General features: G+C 42.6%; 1 protein-coding gene across 1 annotated transcript in view; it reads right to left on the bottom strand.

Annotated features, from left to right (window-relative positions):
- The window catches only part of PTPRT (protein tyrosine phosphatase receptor type T), a 342,262-nt gene that overhangs the window by 112,371 nt on the left and 216,754 nt on the right, over window positions 1-13,137 (bottom strand). Inside the window, exons 10-11 of the mRNA XM_075516941.1 lie at window positions 4,006-4,207; window positions 486-588 (exon numbers count right to left, since the gene is read on the bottom strand). Of these exons, the coding sequence (XP_075373056.1) occupies window positions 486-588; window positions 4,006-4,207 (305 nt within the window). The remainder of the gene's footprint in view (window positions 1-485; window positions 589-4,005; window positions 4,208-13,137) is intronic.

The raw sequence follows: 13,137 nt of genomic DNA, 5'->3' as shown, positions 1-13,137 counted from the left end.
AATAGCTGGATTATAACATAAAGATGTGAGGAGTGTGGTTAGGTCCAGAATCTGAACAAATGCATCCGCAAGCATTAAAGCTAGTTCAGGCATTCATATGGTAGTTACAAAAAGGCCTTGTCCATCACGGAAGAGAGGGCAGGAGATGGAGCCTTCGCATGGCGATGCTCAATTCACAGCCTCACCGTACACAGCTGCACGTACTGAAACTCCAGTGCTGCAAAGGCATCTGAAGTGATGCCAAAAGGGTAATAACCCCGTGCAATGCCATCCATAATCCTTCCCGGAGGTTAACAGCGGGAGGCAAGTAGGTTGAGGCGTTTATAAAAGGAGACTGTGAAAGGCAGAATCAACAGCAGAGTTGGCCTTTTAGTCAGCATTCACTTTCAGCAGCTACATTATCAGAGGAGAATGAGAGAGGCGTGAGTGAAGCCTGGGGAGGAAGGAGAGGGGAGAACTGTGAAAAGGGAAGACAAAACACCTACCTGACAGGTGCTCCCCGGGACTGAGCGGGCTTCAGCATAACGGTGATGGTAGTGTCAGTCTCATTCAGGGGGGAGTCCGTGTCGTATTCTGGCATCGACGGTGCTACAGCAGAACAAAGAGCAACACGTTAGTTATACACCACTTACTGCCTTTGGTAGTGATGGCAACGTAATATTAACATTTCTTGGAGACTGTTTAACATTTCTCAAATGAAACATCAAAATACTTCCAAATGTTATGACCAAAACTGTCAAAACTGCTTAAATATTTGTACACTCTTTTCCTATTAAAATTAAACAGGAATCGGACACCCAAATCTTCAAGCTGGCTTTGAAAATCCTGTCTTGAATTTTTAAGACTTAGTAATCCTTTGAGATGGGATCATTCCTTCAATTTTAAAGGTGAAGAAAGAAAACTGCATGGACATTACAAAAGACCACTTAGGATGAGTGAAACAGTGGCAGAGCTAAGAACAGCACCCAGGAAACCTGGCTCTAGTTCAGTGTTCTGGTCATTGGATTAGACCTCCCACATCTTACACAGAGTTTTTAATACATAGACTTAAGCCGTGTCTCCTTGATTAGCTGGAGGGTGTGTTATGAAGGACGGAAGATGAAAAGAGAGGAGCACAAATTAGCCAGGTTATTTCAGCACTCAAACCCATGACATTTTACCCTAGCGCTTTAGTGACGTCGAATCAACAGGCAGCTGCACGGCTTCCAACGGCGTGCTCAGGCAGTGCTCAGCCGTGGCATCCCCATCGCTTCGCTGACGTGTTCCCCAAAGCGATACAGAAAACCACTGAATGGTCACACTAAGCCAAAGTCTAGTTTCTATTTCTGTTTTGCTATCTTCTATTAGGATCATTTCATGAAAGTAGGATAGCTTTCCTTAGGAAACATATTTTACTTATTACGTTACTTCTTCCTTCCCCAAAAGCAGACGCGTTTGGGACAATTTTTACTGTGGAAGAACTGAAGAGATCACGAGATCAGAGAAGCATCCAATTTATTCCAAAGATGCCAGTTTTGTTGAAATATCTTTAAAGTATAAAGCAAACAGAAGATTTCACACAAATAGTTAATCTGTAACTCACAAGGGCAAGCTGCAGTGTGGGGGATCCCATATTGAATCCTCTCACAGCGATTTCTGCCGTAATCCTGTTTACAATCAGGATTTTTATCTAAATGCCTGAAAACTGTCAAGAATGGTGGTTGCTATTAGCAGCTCAGCTACTGACTTCTCTGTAATAAGCTGGCAATGAGTTCAGAATGAATGCCAATTCCTTAACGAGGCTTTCTCTGAAAAAGGCGCTCTGCATCAAGGGGAAGCAGTGCGAGTCATTTAGAGAAGATGCACGTCACCAGCGGTCTTCTCTACCAGAGATCACCGTAGTTGCTGGAGATGCCACAGCGAGAATTGCTCAGCGCCTGCTCTGGCCAGAGGGGCTGGTGCTACAGCCCAGCGCAGCCCTGCGGAAAGGCTGCAGGGCCAGGCTGGGCACCAGAAACAGGCGGGGCTCTGCCTCTGCAGGCTCCATCATCCTGCTTTGAAGCAGCTTCTTCTAGCCTCGCTGCAGTGTGCACTGGTGCCACTAAATTGTTTCTGATATGTCAGCAAGCTCGGATGTCTCCTCCTGGCTGTGCATGAGACCTGTTTAGTTATCTTCTTGTAAAACACTGCACCTGCCACAGAGGATTTACAATCGTACTTTCAGACACCATATAGTTAAGAAGTAAATGCAAGAAACATAGGTCTTGGCAGGACTAGATAATGGTATTGAGTATAATTCAGCGATCAGAGTCTGTATTAGTCACAAGACACTGAAATAAGATATAGTAGTTTTCTTGTGTACACAACACGGAACAGTTGTGTAGTACCTCAATAAAACTACAATTGGCAGTGATCTCTAAAATAGCAAGCACTGCTCATCAATTTAATGCCTATTTTGCAAGATCCCAGTCCTGCCCAAACAGAAGTCCTCAGGAATTCTGCCATTTAATTGTGATTAAGACATAAACAAACGTGTCCACCTGTATAAACATATACGTTCACACATTGCTGCAGCATAAATGTCTTTTCATTTTAAAATATATATAGCCTTACAAGGACATTCCAGTCAATGCAAAAATCCTTCTGCTCCCTACTAACCTTGGGACCGCTGCTTAGGGCAAGTTTAACATTAATTTCCAAATTACATGTATAGGACTGACCATGCAATGAGATAATCTAATGTCAGAGACTACCCTAATGTCTGCATGGAGTCTGTGCCTACCTATGGCAAACCAGATGTTTGTAAGATGGAAAAAAAAAAGCGATAAACCAAGCTCAGTGTGCATACAATTAATAATCATGCAGGCTTCTAACACAATTTGAGCACTCACTGAATACTAAAATGCAAAGAAACTAAATCAGAGGGAAAAAGCACTACCATTACTGTGCTGTTTTATTTCTCCGGTCACAAGTGAATAGAGTGCATGCTGTGCCTTCCCTTCACAGCAGGGCTGCATAAACCCTAACCATCCGCGGAGCTGTTACGGCAGTTAATGGCTCTACTTGAAGTGGTTGAGACACGGGCTTTTGCACTAAATGTTAAGGGTTCAAACCCTGCTGACGATTAGTGGAGGGAACGGATACATTTTACTTTCTTAAAATTTACACTGTCACTTACTGCTAACAACTTATTTTTATTGATCAATTTTGAAATAGGGCAATGGAAAATATGCACTGTTGCGCACTCTTTTCTATGGCATCCAGCCATAATTTCAAGCATTACAAGCGTCCTGAACATCCCAAACGTTTATTTTGGCTTTACTGAAAAAACCGTTAACATATTCCAAAAAATGACAGTTTTAAACTGTGTTAGAGAACCTATTTTAGTGCTATCAATTAAATGTTAAAATTAAAGTCTACATATATCTGCCCAATATCATCTCTACCATCCCTTTATCCATCTTTTTTTCTGATAGCTAGCCTAAGTTTCCTTTTTTTTCTAGAGACACATGCACCTTCTCTTTGCAATGCCTCCTGATTTTAATGCCTTTCATATACTTGTCTGCCTACCTCAAGCCCTCCCTCTGCCCTTACTCGGAAAGAAAACATAAAAACAGCTTTCTTCCTTTATTTTTAGTCTCCTTGCTCTATTAATTCAATTACTTCATTACATCCATTTTGGTGCAATCTGAAAATAAAAGCCACATTATTGAAGGAGCTTCCCCAGCCACGCAGATAATACTAACAATTATTATAGGGATAGTTCATTTGTAGAACTAATGAAGGTTCTCATTTGAAATGCTCCACAAAGATATTCATGGATATTTAAGATACCCACAAATTAACCACTGCATTTGTAACCTGAACAAACACACATACTGGACTGTAGCCATTTTAAAAATTTGCCCTATGAAACTTGTAGAGGCGACACTAAGCTGAATACCTTTTTATTGTTTTATGCATCAGCTGCAGGTCTAAAGAACAAAGCCCTAGAAAGTTCTTTTTTCTTCTTCTCCAAAGCAGTACCTGAAATCTTAGTTGCAATCCGTGTTGTGATGGGTGGCCCAAAGCCCTTGACTGTGCTGGCTTTGATGGTGAATGAATACGTAGTCCCTGGGTATAATCCTACAAAGAGGTGGTGTGTTTCATTCCTTAGTTTGAAGACTTTCCCTCTTTGGCTGGACAGGTCAGCACTGGGATCCAGAGACCCAACGGCCTTGTATGTAATCTGCAAATGAAGAACAAGGAAAGTAAGGTGATAAGGGGCCTTCCTGCACCTGGCCTTTCTCTGCTCCCCTATTTTGCCATCTCTTGAGACTAGACATTGAAATACAAGGACAGATATTATTTCAGTATCTCTAGTGCGCAGTTTTCCATTCGGATGCTGGCAAACGAACATGACAACTTTTCCAAGGCTTTACTTAGGAAAAACCTAATTTCTTCTCTCCACTAAAACCTCAGCATGTGCTGATTTACAACAAAAGACACAAAGAATTGCTTTTTGTTCCGAGTCTCAGAACTTCTGTAGCCAAACCAGAGCGCATAGCACGACCGGCAGAATTTTCATTAGAATTTCCCACACAATCCCCCACAGCGTACAAAAACTTTTGGTGCAAACATGGATACATTTTCCATCAAGTATTTTTTCCTTCTGGCAAACAGTCTTTTCAAAAGGCCGCTGAGAACAATGGGAGCCTTTTACTGATAAAAAAGGTTTTGGAAGTCTTTTCCTGTGCTAAAGAGAATATGCCAAAATGAAACGTTGAAATGAAATGGTACGTTTAAATGAAATAAATATCATCAAGTCTTTAGATAAAAGCTCTTCTCTTCCCTGAGCTTGTAAGCCAGCTTCTGACATCATTTCCCTCCCTGGTTTTAGCCTCAGTTTGCAGGTTTACACGTGGTACCGTGCCTGGTTTTCGCCTGACAGAGTAAGTCAGCAGGGTTACGGACTGGGAGAGGCATTCCTGAATACACCCGCTGCTGGTGCTAACACACCTTTAAAGGAATCCAAGCTGAAAGCACACCTTTGAAATTCTGCTCGAGCTCCATTACGCTTACCCGTGGCAGCCCTGTTGATACACAGACACTCGCAAGTAAAACTCATGACTTATTTACCAGTCAATTCCTTCCCTGCGTTCCAAATTCAATCCAAAGGCAGCTCAATTTCAACTGAGCTGTCAATATAATATAATGTGCTCCACTGCTCTCCTAACCTTTCCTGATATTATGGGATCCTCGCTTATTTGTAATGAAACACTATGAATAAATCAATGTATGTTAATACACAAAGTCTTCCATTTTTTATGAAGGACTCCACAAGAATCTAATTCCCAGCTTTGCTGAAAGAGCCTTTGAAAATTTTTAAGTCATTTGCTTTATGACAGGAGGAAAATGTTGCATTTTTAGGAAAAATAAATGTACAATGTTTAAAAAGCGGGGCTTTTAATAATAACAACAGGATAAATAAGAGACAGAGGCTGATGCTACTGACACCAGAGAAGGGTGTGAGTGTGTGAATCCTATTATTTGGACAGAGAAGAACAATCTAGACAGAGCTGACACCCAAGACGAGGCAGCGTAACAGAGAAGGGCCATGAATTACACCCAGGCCCACAGAGCAGCAAGAAATTACACAAGCAGAACTCTTAAAGGAAGTATAGTTAAACACTTGCAGGTGGTTTCATGGAAAACCTACTAATTTTTCCAGGAATTACAGCCTGGTTTTAAATTTTTGTTACTTGCCAGAAACCTGAGAGAGAGAGAGAGAGATCTTAGCACAACGGTCATTAAAACAAAAAAATTAAATGCAGGGAGGAGAAATCTTTACACTCGCTCCTTTTCCTTAGGTAAGGTGAGGGCCATGCAATGCAGCGTGGCACAGGACAGTATTTTGACAGTTCTTATTGCATCAAGGTACTTCAAGGCAAGGGAATCTGTGTAAAAACACCATCGGAGTTAGAGTGAGCATCAAAGACCTTAAGTTAAGAGACATGACCCAGTCAATGCCATAGCCAAATCCAGAAAGAAAAATGTATTTAAACTGTTAGGTTGGAATGAGCTCTATTTGCAAATCAAGCACTAGAGAAATAGCAATTCTATAAAATTCCAAAGGGGAATCAGCAAAATAGGAGTTTGGGAAAAAGAAAGGGAACTTCCTACTGCTGGGCCACTGAAAACCACATGCACAGGATGGCCAGGTAGTAGCCTATGCAAAATCAGTGGCATTTGTTTTCAGGCTCATTATGCAGAAGGCTATAAATATAAGTGGAAGATGCACTTGTCCTTGATCTCCATATAAATAATAGTATTCAGCTACCTTCACCAGTCCTAAAATCGCTACAAAAGGAGTTATTTTTCTTCATTAAAAAAAAATCTATCCCCTTAAGGCAAATAGAACTAGAAAAGCTTTCGGGGGGGGGAGACACGGATTAAAAAAAAAAAAAGTCTTTCTTTTTTCTGTTGACTATAGCAGAGAATATGAGAACAAGGGACCTTAAAACAACCTGCATCAACTCACAAGAAGCAAGGAAGGAGAAAACTGTACTTGAGAGAGAGTACGTCCACCGTTTGAGACTGTAGCACGGGTCAATTTTCAGAAAGACTGCTCACTCAAATCAGACTTCAGTATTTCCCCAAACTTTTATTTAGGATATATAAACTACAGTAAAGAGAGATTCGTGGCATAGCCAAATCGTGAGACTACTGGTTCTGCAGCAGGCTCTCTATTCCAATAGATACAAACCCCGTTAAACCAGGTGATGTGCAGACATTCAGAGAAAGCAATCCTTGTCCCAAAACGTAACATTTACCTTTAATACACGAACAGTACCTGGATGCAACACAGAGAATAGGAAAACAAGAGTATGAAATTGTGCATGTGGTCCAGTTTCATTCAATCCATAAGCAGAAACGTTTAAGGGACTGGTAAGCAAAACGGTGTCAGCAGATACAGCTAGTTACCAGCTTATTGCTCTCGTCAGAGTTAGCCTCAAGCTCTTCTCTGCTTTCCACAAGAAGAGCTCTGAATAACTGAAGTGGTGAGGAAAGTATATACGGACACTGCCAGGAGAGCCTATGGGCTGCGCACCCACCTCTGCTGATGCCTTTCGTCGTGACCACGATAAACTGATGTTTTCCGAGTCTCCGTGTTGCCGTTTATAAAATGAGGGCTATTACACTCCTCTACACAAACATTTTTGTGGTTGAGGGATTCTATGGATTTCTGTGATTGCCGAGTGCTGATGGCTAAGCAGCAAAAAACCACAGGTGAAACAGATGAAGTATCCCTGAAAACAGAGCCTTCTATTTGGAAAAGGAGGCAAATTATCTTCCGGCTCAGAAAAGAACGAATCATTTTCCTTCCAAGTAAGAGATCTGCCGTTTCTTAGATATTAGTGCTACCCCAAGTGTGGATTAACATCCGAGAGCTCTGTCTCAGCCTGTTCCTCTCTGGGCCTCCCAGCAGAGCTAAAGCAGCTGCAGCTCCAGCCACAGTGAGAGCTGCTCCTGCCAGCAGAGTCTCCGGGAGCGCTGGCTGGCTGCTCCCTGCTGCCCTGGCACACCTCCACGCTCTTCAAGCCTCAGGCTCCCCATTCAGCTCAGCCACATTTCCCACAGCCAGGATCATCTCCATTTACTGAAGTTGTTGGTATTTCCTCACTAGAATATCTGAAAAGTGCTACACCCCGTGTGTCTGTGTGTACGCGTGTCTCTGTGCCAGGGGATTTCTCCTATAGAAAGAAAAGACGCTGTAATATATCACTTATAGGTTGGTTTTCATGTAAGACACTAAGAAGTTGCCACTCTTCTCCTTTATTTAAACTAAAAGTTCTGAAGCAAGAGAAATTTCAGGGATCAGACACTGAAAAATTTTCAAGCCGAAAATGGAAATTTCCAACTCTGGAGTAATTTATAAATGCACAGACACATGTCTGGAGAAGAAATATGGCACTTTCCTAGAATAAGAAGGGTGCTGAAAAAAACACCTGCTCTTCTAGTTGGTATGCTGAGTATTTATCTTAATTTCTTGTTCCAAGTGTCAAACCATTTCATTACAAAACAAACAAGAGAGTCTAATCTAGAAAATGAGATGACTCAATCACTAGAAAGCAGCTGTTCTAAATTATTTTAAAATAATCTATTTTAACAACAAGCCATGTCATATAATACTTCTGTATTCTAAAAAAAACCCCCCAATAATATTAATTTAAACGTTTAAAAACCTAGACAGAAAACAAACAAGAAAATAGTCAAAAATCCATTTAAGAATTTCACTCTGATTGAAAATATTGAAAATATTTGGTTTCATTCTGATGCAGAATAAATGCAAATACAAAGATGAGGAAATTTCTCACAAGACTGAAACTCTATGTTTTTTAACCAGCTCCCTGGTTATCTCCTGCACAGCAGGCAGCTGGCATAAGCTGAAAGTTGTCTTTCCTCTCTAAACTGGAATGGTTGTCCAGAGTTTGCATATGTAACGTGGAGTTTACATATCGGCTCCAGGGTATCTTGATGGTCCCAAGGAAAAGTTTTAGTGGCCAACACTGCTACAGTTCTAATCACAGCAAACACCGGTGCAGGCTAAAATACAGCAAAACCAAGAAATATACATTAATAAATCCTAAATCTTCCTTGGAACCTCCTTCACCGAGTTAACGAAATGGTTCTTAAACTGAAGTAACAACAGCAGTACATTTGAAGTAATCAGAAAGTCAGAAGTCAGATGGCACAGGAACTCAGAAGGATCAAGAATAGCCACGTTTCCCCCAGAACAGGAGGGACGAAACACTGAGCCCAGCATCCACCCAGCTGGACAGGAATGATTTACTCATCAGGTGCACAAATGTTTCAAGTCCCTGGTCAACTGTGCAAAATTTGGCTACATGAGTCCAAATTCTTTGTAAAATGTAAAACAGGTCAACAGTAGAAGTTCAAGTCCACTGGAAACTACCAAAAAAGGCTTTCTATGTTTAATTTCCCAATGTTCAGTGATACATAATTGCTGTGACAGACTATGGAGAACAAGTAAGAACAGATCAGCGTAAGAAATGGGATGGTTAGCCAGTTCACCCCTTGTTGTTATTTAAGCAGACATCCAATCTATGCCAGTGCACTCTCAGTCCCCATTAAGCAGAAGCACCCCCTCTTATTCCATCCTCCCCTCTCTTTTTCATCCATTTTAAAAGCTCGGAGTATTAACTCCTTGAAATCACTGAGCACATTCTATGTTAACAACCACAAAGATGAAGATACAATATTGAGAGCAAAAGCACAGCTCTTCTCTCCTTCACAGAGCCTAATTTAACACAATTTTCTAGGGAAACATGAACGCTTTGCTAACTGTCATCATCTGTGACTCTAAAACTTCTATTACAACACGAGGACTTACAAAACTTTCGTTGTGAAGGGAAAGACCATAGCGAGGTATTAACTAAACTAGAAAGCACAAAGCTGTTTTCCACTGCAAATCTTCCTTCAGAGGAAAAAAAATAGTAAAAAAGAGTAAAAAAGCCCCACCCTTAACCCACTTGGATTTTTGCATACCCCACAGGTGTATGGGCAACTGTGTGTCCACACAAGCAAAATGAGATTGTGATACTGGAATATATTATTATACAGCTTCATCGGGCGTATCTTGAATATGTCTGCTCAGCCTGAGTATCAGCCACGGACCAGAGCGCAAAAATCTGCAAGGACCTCACAATCTGCTCAAGAAGTTGAATTAACATTCAGCAGTTCACCCTCCCCTTCAGCAGCTACGCTGTGGCCAGCGCCCGGGTGCTCGCTGAATCTCTGCGCCATGCTTAGCAAATGCAGACGATAAGCCAAGTCTGGCGGATTTTACTCCATCCTTGCATGGTGGAGGCGGGGGGCTTTGTCCTGTGCCTTTTTTAATAAAGATACCAGTAAGTGTAGTTGAAAACTGGAGGTTAAAAAAAAAAAAATTCCTTGTAGAAAAAGGGTACATATTGCTAAAAATGTGATAATTAAACAGTGAAAAGGACTGTCAAGCGATGTGATAAATTACCCTTTGGGTTTAGACATTCCTTTGGAAGAATGTATTACGGCACGATCATGAGGCCCTACGCTTAATACAAGAACAAATTGTGATAAAGATCTCATCACTTCATTGCAATGGTCCTGCTTGCCCTCCACTACTAAAATCCTTTGGGAACCCTGGATGGCTGTTCAAGTTCCCTTTCATCCTCTTAAATAAATAAATTAACAAGATAGAATATTCTGCTCAAATCACGGCTGATGTATCCATTTAGCCTTCCCATACATTTGATACATTTGAGTAAGCTTTCACACTGATGAATAACCGAGTTGTCAGGTTTTCATGTGTTCATAACCTTAAAACTGAGGGCAGCAAACTCTAACGTCTCAGGATTGAGAGCTTGCCAGTCAAGGCAAAAAAATATGCTCATATGTTTCTTTCCCCAGCAATTGATCCCAGTATACACACCACTTTATCTTATATCTTTTGTCATATAGAATTAATCAACCACGGCGAGCAGAGTTTTGCTCTCTACAACCATATTCACCATCAAACATTAGGACTTTAAGCTTCCCCTCTGATTTTAGCAATTGCAGCCTGTTTGAATGCAAATGGTAAGTACTGCTGTTAAATCAAACACTACTTTGTAGATACATTATGCAACCTTATATCTATTTTCCATTTTAGTGACAGTCTGCGTAGCAGTTTGGCAAAGGCATCTGAAACCTATAAATCCATTACATTATCCCCTACGTTCCCATTGACGTTTTATGTCCCTGTCTTTATAAAACAGCCCATTCTGCCTCTCCATACCCCTCAGACAGCATACAATCCCTAACTTTTGGGGATGCTTTGGAGCTGACAGGTAGCCGCTATATATATATATATATAGCGGCTATATATAGCCCCTCCCTCCCCCTTTTCAGTTAGTAATGCCTCAAGACTGAAACCATCTCTTGCTACGGACAAGAGAGGAGCCAGAACCAGGAACATTACACAGCCACTATACGTACGACTGTGCCAAGGTCAGAAGCCGGGTCTGCAGGGACACCCTGACTAGGGTCTCTCCCTTTACGGAGCCAGAAGAAAGTGAAGCTTTTCCTGACTTATTGCTGTTTTTTGAACTCACTCCTGTCTTGTGAAGCAAGACCTGGAATCAAGGCGTTTTTTATCCACTGGTTCTTATCGCACCATGCTGCATGCAGGGGCGCGGGGGGTGTGCTGCCTGCAGAAGGGGCCCTGGGAATAAGGATCGCCGGCGACTGTCACAGGCGTCAGCTCCTCCAGTGCGGCCCAGCAAGCGGCAGGCGCGGAGGGCAGCCTGCCCGTCCGCCCAGGACAGCCCGTTACCTGGAGCCGCACCCCGCGCTAGGGCTGGGCTCGCTTCTCCCCTGCCCTGTGGGAACTGCACGCTGCCACCGCCGGCTGGCCTGCCGACAGAAAAGGCTGATAGCAAAACCACTGAAATAAGAAAAAGCTGCTGGCATCCCAGAAAATGAAAACCGCAGATCAGTCACAGCTTTAATTCCTTTCTTTTTTAAAGGGGCCCCTCATTTTGAAAACCACTTAACTAGAGAGACATTGCTACTTCCCAACTACATAATCCTCTCTTGAATTAGAATCACTTCTATTTAACAAGAAGACAACCAGGCAGACTCAGTGGTGTACAAGCCTGACTTAGTGGTGTTTAAGTCCTACTTAGTGCAGCTTTAGAAAAGCTCAGTGCTCAGCTGTCTGGAGCCCAGCCCCAGTGCATTCACAGCCCCCCACACAGCAGAACATCTCCTCGACCCAGGCTGTGGTCCTGCCTGCCCAGCACCTGCAGGCTGCAGGAAACAGTAACTTCCCCCCTGTGCTTTCCTACGCCACTTGCTTCAATTTCATAACAGGGTCGGCACAAAATTTCACAAACGGATGAGAAAGAAGCTTGTCACAGGCAAAGCGTGACTTTCCAGGGCTAGAAATCATTACGCAATTCATAAGAGTGCAGAGATAAGGCAGGCAGGTATCAGCGGAGAGCGCTGGATGTGTTTCACAGGCTTCAGCACTGCAGATGGAGGGGAGGGGGAACCAACTGAAAGGCTTCACGATTGAAAATACCTTGGGAAACAATAGGCTATTTAGTTTTTAATCTTGCTTTACATATTCCACTCCATGCTCTAATAAAGCCTACAAGCAAACTTCATTTTTCCCCCGTTTCCCAAAAATAAACACAAATAAACTGATGCATTAAAGTCTGACAGAAATATCCTTGAACTCGAAGTTATCCAAACATTTCCTTCATTTCCCGAGCCGCTGCCTCAGGGAAGCAGTGTTCCCCAAGCCAGGTGTTAAGAAGCCATGTGCAACGTGTATTAACCATGCAAATGACTTTTTATGGTGGAAGGAAACCAGCTCCAGCTCATGGTGTCTCCTGGGAATGTTTTCTTTGAATTCAGCATGCCCAGAGGGTGTACAAGGTGAAGGTGTTTTACTGAGCATCTCACTTGCTACCATTTCAGGCATCACTGACCTTCCAGAAATTTTGCAAGGCTTCTCCTCTGTTCATACTACATCTGGATTACTCTCACAGAGTCAACACCGAGTTTCTGAAACATATCTTTCTGAACCTGAGTGTGTATCGTTCATAAGATACCTAACATCAAAAGCAGCTTCAGATTTCAATGCAAAGAACAGCAAGGAAAAGCCATTCCCAACCACAGCTTTCCCTTCCTACCTTCTAGCTGGACCTGACAACAAGAGAATTAGCAAGATGTTCTTAAAATTATATGCGCATCCCTTACGCAGATCAGCCCAGCACCACCAGCGAGCATGATCTGGCTTCTCCCTAGTCACTGCACACCAGGCTAAGCGATGAAGATTTAACTGCCCCCTCCTCTTCAGTGACATCTCTTAGGGTCTAGAGCACAAGGCTGATGAGGAGCGGCTGAGGGACCTGGGGTTGTTCAGCCTGGAGAAAAGGAGGCTGAGGGGAGACCTTCTCGCTCTCTACAACTGCCTGAAAGGAGGGTGTAGAGAGGTGGGGTCGGTCTCTGCTCCCAAGTAACTAGAGATAGGATGAGAAGAAATGGCCTCAAGTTGCGCCAGGGGAGGTTTAGACTGGATATTAGGAAAAATCTCTTTGCTGAAGGGTTGTCCAGCACTGGAACAGGCTG

Source organism: Mycteria americana, chromosome 14 (genome assembly GCF_035582795.1).
Source record: "Mycteria americana isolate JAX WOST 10 ecotype Jacksonville Zoo and Gardens chromosome 14, USCA_MyAme_1.0, whole genome shotgun sequence".
In the NCBI taxonomy this organism is placed as follows: domain Eukaryota; kingdom Metazoa; phylum Chordata; class Aves; order Ciconiiformes; family Ciconiidae; genus Mycteria; species Mycteria americana.
This window is presented reverse-complemented; position numbering and strand designations above follow the sequence as displayed.